We start from the raw sequence: 20,094 nt of genomic DNA on the forward strand, positions 1-20,094 counted from the left end.
GAGATAATTTAATGGAACCCTGGGCTGAGCTACCCCACCAAAAATAAAATAAAAATAAAAATAATTTAAAAAAATCAAAGAATATATACAAAAAGGATGTTTCAATTTGTTTTTTTCATTTGCCGTCATCTGCATATTATGTTTTCTTATGACATATATGATCTTTTATGACTTAGTTTTTTTTTTTTTTTTTATTGTTTTAGTGGTTTGATGTCCTGAAATAAGATGCAATGCCACCAGAACATGATTTGAAGAATGCTATACCTAGACCTAAGCAGTTTTATTTCTCTAACATTCATTGATTCTACAACTTGCTAAACAGCATCTCAACTTGTCAGTAATATCCAATGATAAATTTCAAAAGAAAGATAATAAATTCGTAAGCTTGAGAGCAATCGTAAAAATGGAGCAATTGAAGTCTTTCAATTCTCACAAGATTAGTTTATGCAATAATGTAAACCAGCAACGTTTAGCAACTTTATAAGTCCGCCATCTTGTAAACTTTTAATAATGCAAGAATAATAACCAGAAAGTCACAGTTTTTAGCAATCCTGGCAACATCCATAGCATGCACGACTATAGATGATGACAACAGAAAAGACTATTAGCTTTTTGTGTTTCAAAATGAAGCAATTAAGGATCCATAACAAGATAACATTACACTGAAGAACCAGGTGTGAAAAAAATGGTTATACTAAATAAATGTACTGCTATTAGTGTAGGAGACTGGGACCACAGATATAAGCACATGATATAAGCAGAGTAACAAGCATGTGGGTTCTATAAAAATATAAGAAATTGAACTAGCACAATGTGAATGTTCTCTTTTTAAGGAGTGGTCATGCTAGTGAATGTTAACAATGTCACTTTAGCCACAAATCTTACTTGCTGGACTTGCCCTCGAAATGTGTCAAACTGATCTGCAGTGCAGCAGACATTGCCAGTGATTGTTGGACACAAACTCTGGATCTTCAATGAGAACAACTCATCTGGCTGAGAAGGGGAAAAAACATTTTATAGATCAAGAGTCCAATCACAGTTAAACTTTATAGTACTCAAGGCTACAGATACATAAGACAATAATTAAGGAAGAAAAGGTTGAACACATATGTAGTAACACCTGCCCACCTGCCCATTTTTTATAGATACAAAGAAAAAGAAAACTGTTAATTTGTTTTCCTTGCCATATATTCATGTCAAAGTGATAACTTAGCAGCACAAAATATAACTACAATCTTGCATACAAATATAAAATGATAACCACAATGTGTTACCAAGTACCTTTACAGAAGGTACATTGTAAGGGCAGTTCAAAATCTTTCCATCGCTGCGGCGTCCACAAATACCATACATCGAACAATACCCTTCTGCATATATCTTTCTGAAGGAAAATGTTAAAATGTTTAAAATGCAAAAATAGAATATGGAATATCTGAAAAGAACATGGATAATGATTATCATAAACGATCAGATTTCAGAAAGGCAATTGAACTTACAGTTATAGATATGAAAAGGGGCTAAAAACTGGATATGTAAATGAGTGATGATCACTACAAGTTATTGCAGCCAGAAACCCACATCTCCATCAAGTCATTTTTCTTTTTTCACCATTGTCTTGTTTATCTCACATCATGTCATTAGACATGTGATCCAACACCTTTTTTTTATGCAGTTTAGATCTAGATGTTTACGAACTTTCATGGATTCTTTTCTAACAGAGATTACAAGACTACTGACACATGTGTGACTGGTCAAGCTCCTAAGGTAGATCTATGATCCTCAGCCAGTCAAAAGTAAAAAATCTTAGATTATTATCACTTCAGCAGAACCTGCCCTCCTTCAATCAATGAATTATGAAAATCACTATCTGCTCAATTGGGATCTAGAACAATCAGAATCATCAGGTAGCTAAATTGAGCATTAGAAGTCTTGCTTAGTGTCCTCTGACTCACTCAAAAATATGGCAGTGAGGACATTTTCTTACATTGCCAAGATGACCAATATATCAGCTTGACTTTAAAAATACTTTTTTCTATATGATGGAAGCTGATCATAGATGCTTTTTTATGTTATATTTTGCTCTTTAATATCCTACTGGGGGTCATTTCTTTATCTAGTTTATTACATAGGCTATAAGATATTTTCAACAGTTTTTCCATCTTTTTTATTGAGCAAAAAAGGGGGAAGGTTAAAAAAAAAGAATACATGATACTTGACAGGCTGAGGGCTCCAATAGGGCCGTTGCTGTAGTTTATAAAGACTAATAGAACAACTATATACAAAAGATTTCCCAAAAAATAATATTAAACTCAATATAGCATTCAATAACTACATGCATTTGACTAAATATCCATTTAATCTCAAAAATAAGGAAAGAAGCCCAAATTAAATATGCTCTTGATTGTCGTATCATTTGTGTGTGCATAATCTGAATTCTGATACTTATTATATTTTTATGTGTATTGATGAATTGATAATTCATTACGAAATATGTTTAATATTATGTATTTATTATTATTTATATGTATTTATATGTTTGCACCTCATTTTGCCAAGGCGCATGCCTCGCTTTGCGCTTGGCACTTTAGTGCACCTAAAGCCTTTGACAACATAACCAGTGCTAACTCAATGAGAGGTACCCAAACTTCCCCAACAAGAGTATGTCAACCAACGCAAGCTAACACCCTAATCGAGTCCTTTACCACACTGGTGTAATTTAAAAACTTTTTTACCAATTTAATGCAGATTCCAACTTATTTACCGGAATAATGCAAAACAAAAAAACGCCATTTGGAATGACATTTTCTACGAATAAAAGCCATTCCAAATGGCGTTTATTTGGTCCAGTCAGGCCCAGTCACCGAAATACGTGGATCTTAAAAAAAAATGCCAAAAAAAAATGCCATTGTGAATGGTGCTTCTAAAAACGCCATTGTGAATGGCATGCCATTCTGAATGACGCTTTTAAAAACGCCATTCACAATGACGTTTATATTGTATCTATAAAAAAAAAATCCTTCTCTTCCTGCACCGCCTCCTTCTCCGACAACGTCCCGCGCCGCCTCCTCCAACGACGCCAATCCCTAATCCCTTTCGGTAAGCCACTGCACCCTCCCCCTCCCCATCTTCCCCTCTTCCTCCTCTGGCCTCCACCCCCCCTCGGTCAGCCCTCTCTTCCCTCTCCCTCTGTCCGATCGATCGATCGCCCGATACCCCCTCCTCCCCCCATCCGACACCCCCCCGCCCTCTGCCGGCTGCCCCCTCCTCCCCCCCAACCCTCTCTTCTCTCTCCCTCTGTCCGGCCGGCTGCCCATCCGACGCCACCTTCCCCTCCCATCTGACGCCCCCCTCGCCCCCACCCCTCTTCCTTCTCTTTCACCCTCCCCAACCCCCCCGGCCCTATCTTCTCTCTCCCTCTGTCCGGTCGGTCGACCGCCCAACACTCCCTCCTCCCCCCATCCGACACCCCCCTACCCCCCCCACATCGGCTGCCCCCTCCCCCCCGCCGGCCCTCTCTTCTCTCTCCCTCTGCCCAACCGGCCGCCCATCCGACGACCCCTCCCCCTCCCATCCGATGCCCCCTCCCCCCCACCCCTCTTCCTTCTCTCTCCCCCTCCCCCTCTTCCTCCCCCGCCCCCCCCGGCCGGCCCTCTCTTCTCTCTCCCTCTGTTCGGCCGGCCGGTCGCCCGATGCCCCCTCCTCCCCCCATTCGACAACCCCCCGCCCCACGCCCCTCTTCCTCCTCTCGCTCTCTGCCCGCCGACTACCCCCCCTCCACCCCTCAACCCCACGGCTCTGTCTCTCGATGCCGCACCCCCGTCCCCCCCAAACCCTACGGCCCTATCTCCCATCCCTTCCCCGTCTGCCCAAACCCCCCCACCACCCACACCGCACACCCCCTCCCTTTTCCTTCTCTCTCTCCTCCCAAACTCTTTCAATCATTTTTTTTTCTTTTTTGCTAATGTATTCATTAATTTATTATATCTGTTCATATGTTAATGTTGTTTGTTATATTATTGAAAATAGATCCAAATCTGATTTTTTTTCTAAAATCATCGGGCTTAAGTCCGATCCGAAGTCCGAAAAGAATTTTCGGATCGGGCTCGATTAGGGATAGTGCCCGATGCAACCCGGTCCGTTTGCAATGCTATTCGATACTGTGGTTGACGGTTAATTTAAAAAATTTAAATATATTGCATTGCATAGAACGATAGACCCGCCTTTTGATTAATGTACATATTCTACGGCATCCGTACATTTATATATTTTTATACGAATGGGAGAATTATGCATATTGATCAATTGACTGATTAGTTTGGATAGTTTAGGAATTGCAATTAATTCTATAAGTAATTATAGTAATCAAACAATATGCAGAGGATTCAAGAAAAATTTCGGACAGTATTTTTTTTTAGATCTCCTCACAAATCTTCAGCCGTATGGGGAGAACTAAGAAAAAATGCCATTAAAATTTTTCTCGAATCCTATTGCGTATCGTTTGATTACTATAATTACCTATAGAATTAATCAGAATTTTTCATATCGTGTCGAACCGATCGGTACACACCGTATTGTACCAGACCGATGGGGAACCAACACGATTCGATCGATAAATTTGGTACACCAACGATACGGAAGGAAAAAGGAGAAAAAATGAGAAAGAGAGAGAGAGGAGGAGAGGGAGGGAGGTGGGAGCCATCGAAGGCCGACGATGGCTGACCGTCAGAGGGTTTCCGAGCCCCGTATCACCCGATAGGACTTTCAAGAGAGCGAAAAAGAGAGAGAGTGCTTGGGGGGATCTATCGGACAAACGATGCCTCCATCGCGAGGCCCTCGATGGCCGGCAAGCCGACACTGATGGTCTGAAGGCAGTCGAGCAGGCGGAGCCGCTTCTTTTTTGAAATAGGTTGTTATCTGTTTCCATATTTTTTTTTGGTTTTAAACTGATGAAGTGGGCAACACAGTTACCGACTTTAGAGATTTTTTAAAAAAAATCAAAAATCGTGAAGCCCGCAAACTATTTGCCGGCTTCACTTAAAACTAGATTTTTTTAAAAAAACTCGTGAAACAGGGGTGTCGCCCCTGTTTCACGTCTGCAGCGCCGCACGCATGTACTGCACCCTCCAGCGGCCACGACGGCCAGTCGAAGACCGTCCGACGGCTTCGCTGGCTCCTTTTTCTCTCTCTTTTTCTTTCTTCCTCCTCTCTCTATTTCTCTCTCTTTTTCTTCTTTCGGTTTGGATCCGCTTGCCTTCGTTGGTTCGCCTCGATTCGATACGGTACGAAACTATATCAAACCATACCGCCGGTCGATCGATATGGCTGGCGATACCGGCTCATGATACTTTAGAATTAACACAATTTTTGAATGGGATAGGACCTATCTTTACCTATTAGTTGATGATAGGATGCATTTATTATATAAATTATTTTATTAAAATAATTATTAATATTTAATATTTTGATTTTAATATTGTCAGAATTTTCTGAAAAAATGGCCAATGCTTGGGTTCGTCTACTATTGTATTATGATGGCACAATAAAAAAATAGCAAAGATGGCGTGCACTACAATCAGCCTGCAAGCCGAATGGTCAGACTGTTTTCGTCATTATCATGTCAAGAATTATTGGACATCTATACAGTGGTATTCCTATAGACAAAGAAAAATATGAAATCAAATTGAGGTGGAGATCTCCTAATTTATCGGGACAGTTAATGCAGAGCAAGTGTATCTTAGTTCCAATTGATGATGATGAAGATGTCCAAGAAATATTGACATTTCCTTTAAAATTTTCAGAATTCCGATATATTGAATTATATATTGAAAAGGAAGATATACCCTCTACTGAAAATACTACTCAAATGATGGTACCGAGATTTGGATACTTTAATAGGCTAACCCAAGAGGATAATACTCTTGGACCTTCTTCACCTTTCAGAAGTCCAATGGTGCGAACCATTGGTGTTTAGGCCATGTTTGCAAAATAGCATTTTAATACTGTTGGCCCTAATTATCCAATTATTCAAAGTCCTATAGTGACTTCTCTTATGGTGATTTCTCCTATGGTGACTTCTCCTATGCTGGAAGTAGCAGTAAGTATGGGATATGACACTCAAATGGAGGACGACGATTGGGTCAGCACTGGAATAAATTCTGATAATCGAGATTTTGAATCAGATGAGAATGAGGCTGATGAAGAATGGCTTGATGAGGATAGTAACAATGATGAAGATGGTGATGAAGATAATCAGCCCAATATTGTAGGAAAACTTGAACCTCGTTTGTATGAAGATGATAATGTAGGAGAATCTGAACCTCATTTGCATGAATCTCCATAATTTTTTAGCAACTTAAATTTAGATCATGACGATGGTGTTAATGCTGGTCGAAGATTGAACTCTGACTATCAGTTTTGGAACTTCTCGATGATTGATTTTTCTATATGTCTGATGTTTCAGAGTAAAGATGAGCTAAAAAGAGCTATTGATCTTTATCACATTCGAAAGCATCGGACATACAATGTAGTTCAGTTACATTTAAAGTTGTGGTACATACAATGTGCATCATCATATATACTGAACAAGAATATAAATGGAGGCTTCGTGCTGCAATTTTGAAAAAGCATGGATATTTTCAGATCATAAGATATGAAGGTTCTCACACTTGTTTGTTTACGGGATTGAGTCGAGACCATAAACATGTCAGTGGAAGGATGATTGGCACACTAGTTCAATATTTGGTTGAGAAAGATCCAGTTGTTAAAGTTGAAGCTATTGTGGTAGCCATTAATGAGCAATTTCAATACACAGTGTCATACGGAAAAGCATGGTGTAGAAAACAGAAGGCATTGGTTGATATTTATGGAGAATGGGAGCCGTCTTATACAAAATTACCCCATTATACGGCTGCACTCCAAAATGCAAACCCCAGCACTGTTGTTTCATGGGATTTCTTCTCAACTGAAAATTTCAATATGCGAGTTTTAAATTATGTTTTCTGAGCTTTCCAACCATCCATCCAGGGTTGAAGGCACTGCAGTCTTGTGATCAGCATCGATGGCACGCACTTGTATGGGAAGTTTAAAGGTAAGATGCTAATTGCAACAGGAGTTGATGCAAAGAATGAGATTTATCCTTTAGCAAATGCAATTATGGATGAGGAGACGACTGCTAGTTGGAGTTGATTTCTTTTCCAACTCAGAACACATATCGCACAAGATAGAAATGGAATATATCTAATTTTTGACAGACATTCAAGTATATTGAATGCCATTACAGATGAGTCTATTGGATGGAGTCCGCCACGTGCCTATCACGATGCTGCTTAAGACATATCTGTAGTAATTTCAACACACTTTAAAAATACATATAGCTCAAAAGAGCAGTATGACAAGCAGGGAGCACTCATCAAGTTTGCTAGCTCGACTTTATCATGGGTAGGATCAAGATAGTGAATGTAGAAGCTTGACGTTGGCTGTCTAAGTTGGAACAAGAGAAGCGGACATTGGCACATGATGCCAGCATGCGTTATGGTATTTTAACTAAAAATTTGACAGAGATTTTTAACAGTGTCTTATGAGGAGCTAGAAATGTGCCAATTACAGCTTGTGTTCAACTAACATTTTATCATCTTGTAAAATATTCTAATACCAGACGTGCCCAAGCTTCAAGATATGTGTAGGAAAACCCAAATAGTTTTTTTACTCCTTATGTTGCAATTAAGATTGCAGAAGATCAAATTAAAGGTAACCAGCATACTGTTATAGCATCCAATATCCAACGAGGTATATATGAAGTGCTTACGAGGAGAGCAAGTGCAGAGTTAAGAGGTGGAAAAAATTCCCAAACTGTAACTTTAAATAACAGAAAATATTCTTATGAAAAGCGGAGCATCTATAGATATCCTTGTTCACATATTTTAGCTGTGTGCCAAGAAATTGCTATACATTTTGATAGATTCGTGGATGATGCATACACATTTGCGGCATACATGAATGCTTGAAGTGGCGAATTTTATCCATTACCACATAAAGACTATTGGATGTCCACACATATGTTCACATGTATTTATGATCATCATCGTTTGAGATCTAAGCAGAAAAATAAGCCAAAGTCAACAAGACTGCGAAATGAGATGGATGATAGGAAAATAAGAAGTAAAAATCATTGTAGCATTTGTAGGGAACAGGGTCATGATCGTCGTCGCTGTCCTAGATTACTTCCACACACATCAACTTCAAGTAGTGAAAGACATTAAAGCCAGCAGATATATTGCTCTATGCATTTTTAGAGTTATGTATTATTTTATATATTTTTGATAGTTAAACTGTTGTGTAATCTATATCCAGAATTGTGTATTATTCTATCCATTGTTCTATGTATGATTGCAGAGTTATATTTATCATGAAATGAATTAGTATCATATTTCTCATGCTCTAATATACTTGGGATGTATGTCATTGTTTTGGAGTCATTAGTGTGTTATGGCTTACGAGGGATGACATCTGGGCCCTCGAGACCACAGTATTCTTACATTGCAAGAGATCCATCGCTCACAGGCCATCTTAGATGGCAATATAAGCATTCTATTTCTAATCTTACTATTTATATTTTTGTAAAGAGAATCTTGTTTGAGAAATATATGTTATCTAATTATTCTATCTTATTGCAGGAGCCCAGACACCTCCGATTACGACGAGCCGATGCTGACATATGGAGGACGGTGGACATCCCAGATAGAGTTATAGATTATTTACGATATCTGAGGTTCTATGAAGTGTATCGGATTAGACAGATATAGATGGACGTTGGTCTTATTACTGCCTTACTTGAGAAATGGCGCCCAAAGACACACTTCATCTTCCATTCGGTGAGGCGACCACGTTACAAGATGTTAGTGTCCTTATCGGACTATCAGTTGATGATAAGGCAGTTACAGGAGCTGATCCCACTCTTAGCATTCCATAGTGGCAGGCTATGTGCTATCGATACTAGGATTTCAGCTCGAGGCACAGTTTTTTTATCATTCACGATTGAGAATAGAGTGTTTGAATGATCATTATTGATATTTGCACATTGAAGATGATGCATCAGAGGAGATGGTGCGATAGTATGTCAGGGGCTATGTACTATAATTCCTAAGGGGTGCTCTTTTGCCTGATACTTCATCTAACAAGGTGAATTGATGTTTTTACCATTATTAGAGGATTTAGATTTCACTCGTAGGCTCAGTTGGGATAGTGCAGTACTAGCTTGCCTGTATAGGGTTATGTGTCGGGGTTCTGCGGCAGACCAATCAGAGATCAGTGGTTATCTTGTATTATTGCGGGTATGTAATATACAAATTTTAATTTTCTACATTCTATTGTAGCTCTGATTGGGCATATCATATATGATTTTTTTTGAATTGACAGATTTGAGCATGGGAGAGGATGCCGACTATCAGTCCATTATGGAGACAGTCACTTGAGATGCCACCAGAGCAGCACGACTCTGATGTTCCATTCAAATTAGACGCATCTTGGAGATATAGATATACAAATATTAATTCCATTACTTGCAACTTACTACTGTTTTTAACTCGATGAAATTCAATTAATGTGAATATACTGTCAAGCAAATGAAATGTTACATTCAATGTTCACCATGTATCAACAAAGGTGGCACGAGTTTATAGATGTCAGCTCGATATATTGACTGATACACATAGATGGATAATTTTAATTTATATATAAATATCATTTTATAGTATTCATAGTCTATTGAAAAATGAGCTTACTAATCCAACTTTATTTTTAACTCTATTAGTTTTTGTGGGAGCCATACACAGATTAGATATTGTCCATATTACCACAGATTTGCACGGACGGACATGATATATGGACTGCTAGGGTGTGGCTTATTTATTTTAATATGGAGTGGCACCTTCTAGATCGTATGCTACGACAGTTTGATCGGATTCAGGCATCCCAAAGCAGTTTGATACCAACCAGCGACTTCATCATATTGATCGACGAGGAAGAGCTCATATTGACTGGCGTATCAGACATACAGAATATATCACCATTTGGAATGCACGACGAGATCATATAGTTCATGGTGATGACATATTGGGAGGTCATCTATATATCGAAGACTACATGGCTTGGTTTCTTAGCATTACAATATCGGTCATCGGGCAGCCTCGGTATGCAGTTTCAAGATACGAGAGTGAGAGTTCTACTGTGCGCATATTGGTAAGGCCTCATAAATTATATCTTATGTCAATCTCATATTGAATTTCAATTCATTAAGTCTTCATTTTACTTCTCATCGTTAATGCAAAATATTTTATATTATTACATTATATCTTTGTTTTTGATCTATAATGTATTGCTATTTTTTTTATTATGTAGACTGATCGTTTGTCGGGTCTTATGCTAGATACTCGTCGTGCTCTATCTACGACTGATGAGGACGAGCGGATCCGGATACTGCGAGAGATAGAGAGATTATATTTAGAGACATTGACAATGATTGGAGCATCCTATGCACTAGATATGGGATATACACCGTCACCACATGCTTCAGATATGCCATCACCATGTATTTCGTAGATGTCATTGCCACATGCTGCACATACGCCATCACTTTTTAATCCACATATGCCAGGGCCTTCATCTTCCTACATGCCCTAAATGACAGCACCGGATCCGAGTTGGCATCATGACTCTTCATCTGAGTGGTCTAATCTTTTTGTTACAGGCCCATCATTGGATCCAGATGAGGGGGTTGAGGGGTTCACTCAGCTCGTAGATGCTGTAGCAGCACCTTTTATTCCTGAAATGCATGCTCAGAAGATGTCCACTGATATAGGAGAGGGGCCATCACAGGTGACACAGGAGTAGAAGCGACCATTGAGGACCTTCATGAGAAGGTCCAAGCGGCCACGGGCACCACGACGTCCTTGTGGAACTTAGTATTTTTTGGATTTATAATACTGTGAGATTTTTTTTGTAAACTTTATATTTTTGTTCTATCTTATATTATTAATTATTGTTTCTATTAGAGTTTTAGATATTTTGTTTGTCTGATTTCAAGTGTTAGCATGCTATATGGTTTGTCATGATCTTCAGATGTGTCTCGAAAAGTTGGAAAAGAAAATGTCACGTTAAAAGAGCTATCTAAATTAGTTTAAAAAATAATATCACGCACCAAAAAAATACAAATAATAATGAGAAAATATATCACGCATCCAAAAAAATTGATTTAAAAAATATAAATAAAACATATCACGCACCGAAGGTTAAGGTGAAAGAAAAAAAATACCTAAGAAACGCCATTCGGAATGGCATTTTTAGAAACGCCATTCGGAATGGCGCTTCCAAAATCACTATTCGGAATGGCACTTCCAAAAGTGCCATTCACAATGGCATTTCTTGGCTTTTTTTCTGGGCGGGATTCCACGAGACTGGGGGTTTGGTGACTGGACCAAAGAAACATCATTTGAAATAACATTTTCTCAGAGAAAAATACCATTTCAAATCGTATTTTTCAACTTTTGCATTATTTCTGTAAATAAGTTGGAACCTGCATTAAATGGATAAAAATTTTTTTAAAATGCATCAGTATGGTAAAGGACTCCACCTTAATCCTTCATAACACAATGCCCATAACTCAGCTCAAGGTTCGTCGTGCTGAAACCAAACCTCAGGCCAGTTGACCAGTGGTACAATTTAGTATATCCCCATACCATTCCACATCAGGCCCGAATTGACACAACAAAGAAAGCAGGAGAGTGGGAGAACTGGAGAAAGGGAAACAAAGAGAGAGGGGGGAGGGAGGGAAGGAGAGGGAGATGGCGGAGATGCCAGTGGTGGCCATCGGAGGGCCACGGAGGCCCTCGAATGACCGAACGAGTAGGGAACTCTGAACCAAAAGAGAGAGAGGGGGTGGGATGGGGAGAAAGATCCCGCCCTTCGAGGGCCTCCATGACCCTCCGATGGCCACCGTTGGCCTCCCGCTCTCTCCTGTTCCTTCTATTCCTCTCTCTCCCTCCCCCTCTTTCTATCTCTCTCTATTTTCTCCTCTACGGAGGAGGGCGGAGCTCCAGAGGCCTCGACAAGCCTCCGACAGTCTCTCCATCCTTTCTCTTTCCTTCCTTTCCCCTTCTCTCTTTTCTTCCCCATCCTCACTAGTGCACCATTTTTCATGCCAAAACCATCTTGGTCGGTCTCCAACACAGACCACACTCTCCAAACTAGGTGGTTCGGGATGGTTTGACGAACCTTGATTCAACTTATTAGTATTCCTAGTGTAAAGACCATCCATTCTTGGTTTTAATTCAAGTTTAGGAAGTTAATTGTTTATTTTCAATTTATTTTAGTTTCTTTTTCATAGCCATTAAGAGAAACTATTTCTCTAATATGGAGGCATCTCATGTGAAAGGTCATTCCTATTGAGATATCAATTGAAGCTTCCGTAAGAGAATGTCTTCACATTGCATGGCTCTTTATATACGGTTTGACTTGATCTATGAGGATCAAATGCTCAAACTAAGAAAACTCCTAAACAATGATCAATCAAAAACAAAGGTAGAAGGTTCGTAGCTCCAAATTTCATGCTTTTTCTTGCACTTAAAAGTCCTAAAGGGCCTAAACCAAGATTTGCCGTATCATAACAAATCGAACGACATAGGGCCATAGCATACCAATTTAGTATTGGTACATGGTATGGGGGCATACCAACACTCAGTACGCGATATGGGTGATGTGACATTCAACCTTGTACGGACACATTGACAAGTTGGCATCGATAAGGGGTCCAGTACTGAGATGGTGAACCTTGCTCTAAACCTAAAAGCATTTCTTTATTCCTTTTTTCCAAGCAAACAAGGTTTGTTCTTGTTTTGTATATGTGAACATAAAGATGCACTTGTTGGTGAAGGGCTTGTTGTACCTTTAGATCATGAACATCAAATCACCCACATGCAAATAACTGATTGCAGCCTCATGGAAGTGTTTGCATGCCTTAATTCTAAACCAGAAATCTAACTTCTAACTTAATTGTTGTTTCATTTATTCATTTTTTATTTTTAAAATAAAAATATACTTAACAATATTTTGAAAAGTTTTATGTAAGATTTCAAGATGTAAAACCATCATCTTCAATCCAAACTATAGAATGCAAACATCGATACATGGTATCATGCAATTTATTAGAAAACTCTCTTTGAATGATCAATATGAATCTAAGGTGGGGTTGTTGAGAGTATAGTACATATATTGTACCTTCATTTAAGTTATGCATTGTATCTACATTTAAATATCCATAAGATATTCAGCTTTCCAAGTGATGTGGTATATCATCATGAAGATAGCACATCATCTGTACGCTTGCATATACAAATTTGGATTAATATGGTACTGATAAACATTTTTCCAAGATATCATATCCAATTTCTTAATGCTTTTATAAACTAATTAACAGCCTTCTGAAGGGATATCTCAATCATTAGATCAGCCTATAATGGTCGCTCTAATCTATTACCAAAAGCTTCAGATCCAGATATTCTTCTACATTTTTGGTCTTATCTCACTTTTTTTAAATCTAAGTGTTCCCTTTTCCTTCTTATCTAGGGTTTTTTTTCTCTTTTCGCATATAATACCTCTTTTTTTGCTCTTATTATGTAAAATACTTGCTGTTATTCATATGTAGCCCAACACAGGTAATCCTTGACAAATTCCCTGATCGCCCCCTAAGTTAAGATTCTATTAACAAAAGTACAAACAAGCATTACTTTCAGCATTGTGGTGGAAGCACTATAATTACAAGACTAAGTTACCCTTTACTCTCTTTTATATGACCAAGTTACCCTTTATGCTCTTTAGTAAGCAAGCCTTCTTTTTTTCCCTTCTTCCCCTTCCCAGCCAAGAGCCCACCAGAGCTTGCTACATTCAACAAGGGTTTTTAATAGCCTCTTAGCTCCTCTCACCCCTAAATAAAAGGGATGAAGATGGAGAGGGAAACGGGAAAAAAGGATCCTTATTTAGGGTCGGCACGAGCAGCATGGCTCATGCGAAAACTCATCAATGCTCCTCTATGTCCATGTAGACTTAGCCTAGCACTGTGACAAGTGCATTGCACTTGTCATAGTGCCAACTCACTCACCCCTTATCATGACCATGTTTGGCTATTTGAGGTCTACAAGCAAGCCCCTACTAATGTAGTGTACAAGGCTACCATGGCAGCCCTCAATGCCATGTCCCGTACCAATATGCACTCCTATGAGGGCCCGAACCCAACTAGTTCATGAACTGGCCTAAATCAGCCTAGGGCCCTAGACCACCACCTTAACATTTCCGCCCTCCTCTCGATCTTTTCTTTTCTTTCCCATCACACACCACTCTAATAGAATGTGAAGCCTTGGGCATCCTTTTCCACCTTCTCCTCCATCTCTTTCCATTCCAAACCGCAAACTACTTGCTTGCTACCTCACCACCATCCAGCAACCACCAGCGGCCCAGGGTTCGCCGTACCGGGCCGAACTGCCCGGTACGGGGTGTACCGAGCCGGACCAGTGCTCAAACGGTCCGGTTCGGACTTTTTTTTTGAGAAACAGCCCGAACCGGTACCGAACCGGGCGGTTCGGTCCGGTTCGCTTCCATACCGTCCAAAACCGGACGGTATGGTCCGGTTCGGTGTGAACCGAACCGTACCGACACACCATGTGCCAAAAGTGACGAGGGGGGAGGGGGGGTCGGAGATCACATGCATAAAAAGCCTTACCTGCTTTGGAGTTCTCTGAGATGTCTCAGAGAACTCCCGAGGGTCCGAAGGTCTCAACGAAACCGTTGAGACCTCCAAAAAATTAGAAAAAAAGAAAAAAATTTCGTCAAATTGCAGGAGTGGTTCGAGGAGAAGCTGATCTTTGACCGGAGGTAAGATAATATGTTATTTTCTTAGTAAATATTTTTTTTTTAATTTTTATTGTTAAAAATAGGATAAGAATGAGAAAGAATAAAAATAAGAGAAAATCATGCCAAAATCTTGTGATTTTGGGATGATTTAATTATATGTGATAGATCTTTAGAAGATCTACACGATGATACTAAAATTATTAATTTTTGTTAATTATATATTTTTTAAATATTTTTAAATATTTATTTATTTAAAAATTAAAAAAAATTAAATTTTATGAAAAAAAATCAGAGTTTGGGAATCATGTTTAGAATGATTCAAACTACTTAAATCTAATTTCTAATTTTTTTTCAAATATTTGAAATTAAAAAAATATTTTTTTAATTATTTAAATTTAAAATTTTAATTATAAAATAAAAAATATATAAAAATAATGTTATATTTTAGTTAATTTAAAAATATTATTTGAAGTATATAACATATTTATTTTGAATTTATAAGTTTTAAAATAATTATTAAAATTATTTTAAAATTATATATAATTATTTTAATTATCGTTGAACTATCGTTGTTTGTTATACTTGCATATATTTATAAGAAAAAAATTTAGAGCATGACGTTCGTTCACTTTAATTAATCAGCTATTTTATAGTATATATTTATTTATATAAAAATTATTAAAAAAATAAAAAAATAAAAAATCAATGTTAGTTTTGAAATTGAGAATAATGTTTAGAATGATTCAAAACAATTGAAATATTTGAATCTAACTTGAGATTTTTTTTAAATTTTTTTTGTAAATATTTAAATAGTAAAAAATATTATCAAATAAAAAATATATGTAATTAGTGTTATAATACAGGTAATTCGAAATAATTAGTATTTTGTTATATCTGCAGAAATGAGTAAGAAAGATCAAGAGCGTGACATCGGTTGGGATCATGGTGAGATGCTCTCGGCTCGGCATCATTGGAGATGCAAATGGTGCAACACAGAGTTCAATGGAGGAGGAGTGACTAGGTTGAAGCAGCATCTAGCTGGTGGTTATCCTGATGTGTCGATGTGTCGGAAATATCCGCAAGAGGTCCAACAATTGATGAAAAAACACTTTGCTGATTCGAAAGCAGCGAAGGAAAGGGCAAAGCAGAAAAAGATCGAAGTAGACCGTCGAGCTGCAAAGCCACCTTCTTATCACTTTAGAGAATCAGAGGAGGCTTCTGCTCCAAATGATGAGGAGGCACAGATTGAGGCTGCCATTCATGCGAGCTTGGCGGATCAGTACCAGCAGGAGGAGATGGCCCGGTACAGAGACCAATTCGGACCATCATGCTACGAATCAAGATCTGGATTAGCGATTGGTAGGGGAGAATTCGAGTTCAGGAGGACTACCTCAGTCATAGAGCCTGGTGGTAGAGGGAGCAGACGCAGCATGTCTTCTTTGTTGGGAGCTTTTGGCAGTAGGAGGAGGTCCTCCAGAGATATTCCAGTAGGAGCCAGCATTCAGGATTTGGATCCACATGCTTTGTCCAGCAAGGATTCAAAGCAGCAGAGAATTGACAGTATGCTGAAAAAAGATAAGAAGAAGGATAAGTGGCGAGCTATTGGATCATAGTTTCATTTCAGCCATATTCCAGCAAATGCAGCAGCCAATCCTTACTACCGATCTGCTATTTCAGTCATAGAGGCTGCCGGCCAGGGTGTAGATCCTCCAGGACCTAAGGACATCTATGGTCAGCTTCTTGACAGCAATAAGGAAGATCTGCAGAGATGGATTGCTTCTTACAAAAATAAATGGCCTACATACGGTTTGACAGTGATGTGTGATGGTTGGACAGGTCCTACTAGGCGGAGCATCATTAATTTTTTGACATACTGTAATGGAAAAATATTTTTTTACAAATCAATCGATACTTCAGATAAGATGCACGATGCCACATATATCCTTGGTCTGATGGAGGAGGTGATTGATTCAGTGGGTGAGCAGCATGTCGTGTAGGTCATCACAGATAACGGACCACAATATAAGGCTGCCGGAGAGTTGCTGATGGAGCAGCGACCGCAGATATACTGGACCCCATGTGCTGCACATTGCATTGATCTTATATTGATGGATATCGGAAAGATTCGCAGGGTGCAGCAGGTAGTGGAGATTGCCCAGACCATTACTAGATTCATCTACAACCACACATGGGTTCTTTCATTGATGCGGACGTATACTGGGGGGGAGATCTTATGATCGGGTATCATACGGTTTGCTACCAACTACATAGCACTTGATAGTCTTCTTCAGAAGAAAACAGCCCTACGTCAGATGTTTGTCAGTGCCGAGTGGCAGGAGAGCAGATATGCGAGGGCCGGCACTGTTGGAAGTCATGTGGAGAACTTGGTGACGAGTCAGTCATTTTGGCAGCGGACTGAGAAGATAGTGAAGGCTATCAAGCCTTTATATAAGGTGCTTCGCACCGTGGACAGTGAGAGATACCCCCAGATGGGCTTCCTATATTACATGATGGAGAGGACAAAAAAACATATCAATGAGAATGATCCCAAGCATGCTCAAGAATTCATTAACATTATTGAACGCCGTTGGGACTATCAGATGGGCAGAGATTTACATCTAGCTGGTAAGTTTGGATTCAAGAATGTTTTAAAATATTTTTTCGAAGCATGAAAATAAAATTGTGCTTAATCAGTCTTGAAATTTATCTGCAGCTTATTACTTGAATCCGAAATTTCAGTATACTATTTCGGGGATAGATATGGATAGCGAGCTTTTTGCTGCTCTTCGCAATATCATATATAAGATGGTGTCCGATCCAGAAATCGCGTCGTTGTGTCTGCAAGAGGTATGCTAGTTTAAAACATATGTAATCATTCAATTGAATTCGATCTGATATATTTATAAATAATAAATATATTTTATTTCAGACGAAACAGTTTAGAGAGGGATCAGACAGTTTTGGAGTCCCATCAGCTGTCGTAAGCAAAAAGCAGATGAATCCAGATAAATTACATATCAATAATGAGCAATGTAGATTGATATGTAATTTTGCTTAATAATATCATCAAATTTGATATATAATTTTACTTTTGTAGCTGAATGGTGGATTCATTTTGGAACGTCAGAAGAAAATTTGAGACATATGGCTGTCCGTATTCTTTCTCAGACGATCTCTGCTAGTGGCTGTGAGCGTAATTGGTCCACTTTCGCCCTTATCCACAGCAAACAGAGAAATCGTCTAACACAAAAATGCCTCGACGATCTTGTATATGTTCACTACAATCTGAGGTTGAGGCTAAAATGTATTCAGGAGGAAGTTCAGTTGAAGTACACTGATCCGATGCTGGATGATTATACCGACGAAGATGACAATCCAATCATCGGATGGCTTGCAGGTCAGCAGCAGGAGCCAGAGCTTGATGAGCCAGGATCCCCTCCACGACCAGCCAGTGTGGTGGCAAGGGAGATCAGGGTGGATCCAGGGCAATGGACAGAAAAAAATATTCCACATAGGGTTCCAGCTGATCAGCCACAGTCTGAGGGGATACAAGGGACTCATTCATCACATGACTCGCTAACCGATACATCTTCCCAGAGATTCGAGCGAGAGATGTATAGACGTTCCTCCCGACAGCCAGCAAGAAGGCATCCATCCTTCCAATCACAGGAAACTCAATCACAGAGGGCACAAGGGGGGGAAAGAAAAAGACAGTTGCACGTGCACCACTCTCGAGAGTACAGGAGCGATCTGGTTCAGATACGGACATCAGGAAGAGTGATGATGATACTGGTAGTAGTAGCCATGGATCTGATGATCAGGGAGGAATTGGAGGACAGGAGACCACCGTTTATGAGACAGCCACAGGGTGATATTCGATTCACTGGTGAGTCTCAGTTTACGCATGTCACACAGGATAGGGATCATGGTGGACGAGTCGGTAGAGATCGTGGGGAGCCGATTTCATATAGATGACGGGCTCCTAGAGGTCGTCCAGCACATGATGCAGCTGCGGACGATCTTGCACGTGGAGTAGGGTCCATGGATGTATCTGGATCATCCTCGCATTATGGATCCTATTATCCACAACCACCTTATGATCCATATGCATATGGTGCATCCGAGGCATCATCTTCTAGTGGTTACTACCCTATGCAGCCTGGAGCAGCTCCAGGATCAGATTTTGCTACTGGCATATTTGGATGGACTCCTCCACAACCGTACCATCATCTCGAGAATACTTCTCAGAGTCAGAATTTTAGCGAGAGGTCTGAGATGTCTTACAATCCAGAGAGGATGCCTTATGGGATGATGAATATTCGAGAATACGGTGCAGCTTGGCTAAAGGGTTGGACTGATGTCCCTTCAGACTATGTTGATGATCCAGATATCTACGAGCGTCACAGACACTCGACAAGAAATTAAATGCAAAGTACATCTTAAGGTTCGTATATCAGTTATTTGGCTTTGTACTTAAATATTTAGATACATTTTAATGCATATTTATATATTTTTTCTTTAGTTTTAAGATGACATTGTTGAAATATAATGTAAATAAATATATGTTTGAAATTTTGGATCAAGAATCTTTGTACCGCAACCTAACTCCAAATTGAACCCAAATATGTCAATAATATGCAATATAATGCCATATTGAGGTTGTATTTATCAATTATTAACTTTAAAAATCAAAAAAAAAATTAAAAATCGAAAAAAATTGTGTACCGGTACCGGACCAGTATGTCGGGGCGTACCGTGTGTCGGTACGGTACGGTACCGATACCATACCGTATCGGTCTGGCACCGGCACGCCGACCGGTACCGATATAGCGAACATTGCACCAGCCTATCCCTCACTCACTCTCTCTCTCACTCTCCCCTCCATTTATCCTTCCTCTTTTCCTCTTCTTAATCAAGGCCCATCGCAAGTGCCTCTCAACATTCCACTGTCGTATGGTGACCTATGCACCAACCTCTTCCTTGCCTCTCTACCCCTCATCTCCTTATGGATCTCCTCCCCCTCGCCAAGTGCCACCCCACCACTATGGTGTAGCTGTCAAGTGACCACTCCTCCCACCTTTCCCCTCTACCTCCTCTTCATCTCTCTCACTCTCTCTTTGTGGAATAATAAAAAAAGAACAAAGGTGAAGAGACTAGAACTCTCCCCCACTTCTTGTGATACACCAACCCAACCTA

General features: G+C 39.5%; 1 protein-coding gene and 1 pseudogene across 2 annotated transcripts in view; one reads left to right on the forward strand and one right to left on the reverse strand.

The window, feature by feature from the left end:
- The window catches only part of LOC105033845 (uncharacterized), a 167,931-nt gene that overhangs the window by 141,764 nt on the left and 6,073 nt on the right, over window positions 1-20,094 (reverse strand). For both annotated transcript variants that reach the window (XM_019846787.3, XM_073246109.1), the window contains exons 3-4: window positions 1,282-1,381; window positions 886-993 (exon numbers count right to left, since the gene is read on the reverse strand). In XM_019846787.3, the coding sequence (XP_019702346.1) occupies window positions 886-993; window positions 1,282-1,381 (208 nt within the window). The remainder of the gene's footprint in view (window positions 1-885; window positions 994-1,281; window positions 1,382-20,094) is intronic.
- LOC140852525 (uncharacterized) lies at window positions 15,822-17,956 on the forward strand (annotated as a pseudogene).

This window comes from Elaeis guineensis, chromosome 11, assembly GCF_000442705.2.
Source record: "Elaeis guineensis isolate ETL-2024a chromosome 11, EG11, whole genome shotgun sequence".
NCBI classification, from domain to species: domain Eukaryota; kingdom Viridiplantae; phylum Streptophyta; class Magnoliopsida; order Arecales; family Arecaceae; genus Elaeis; species Elaeis guineensis.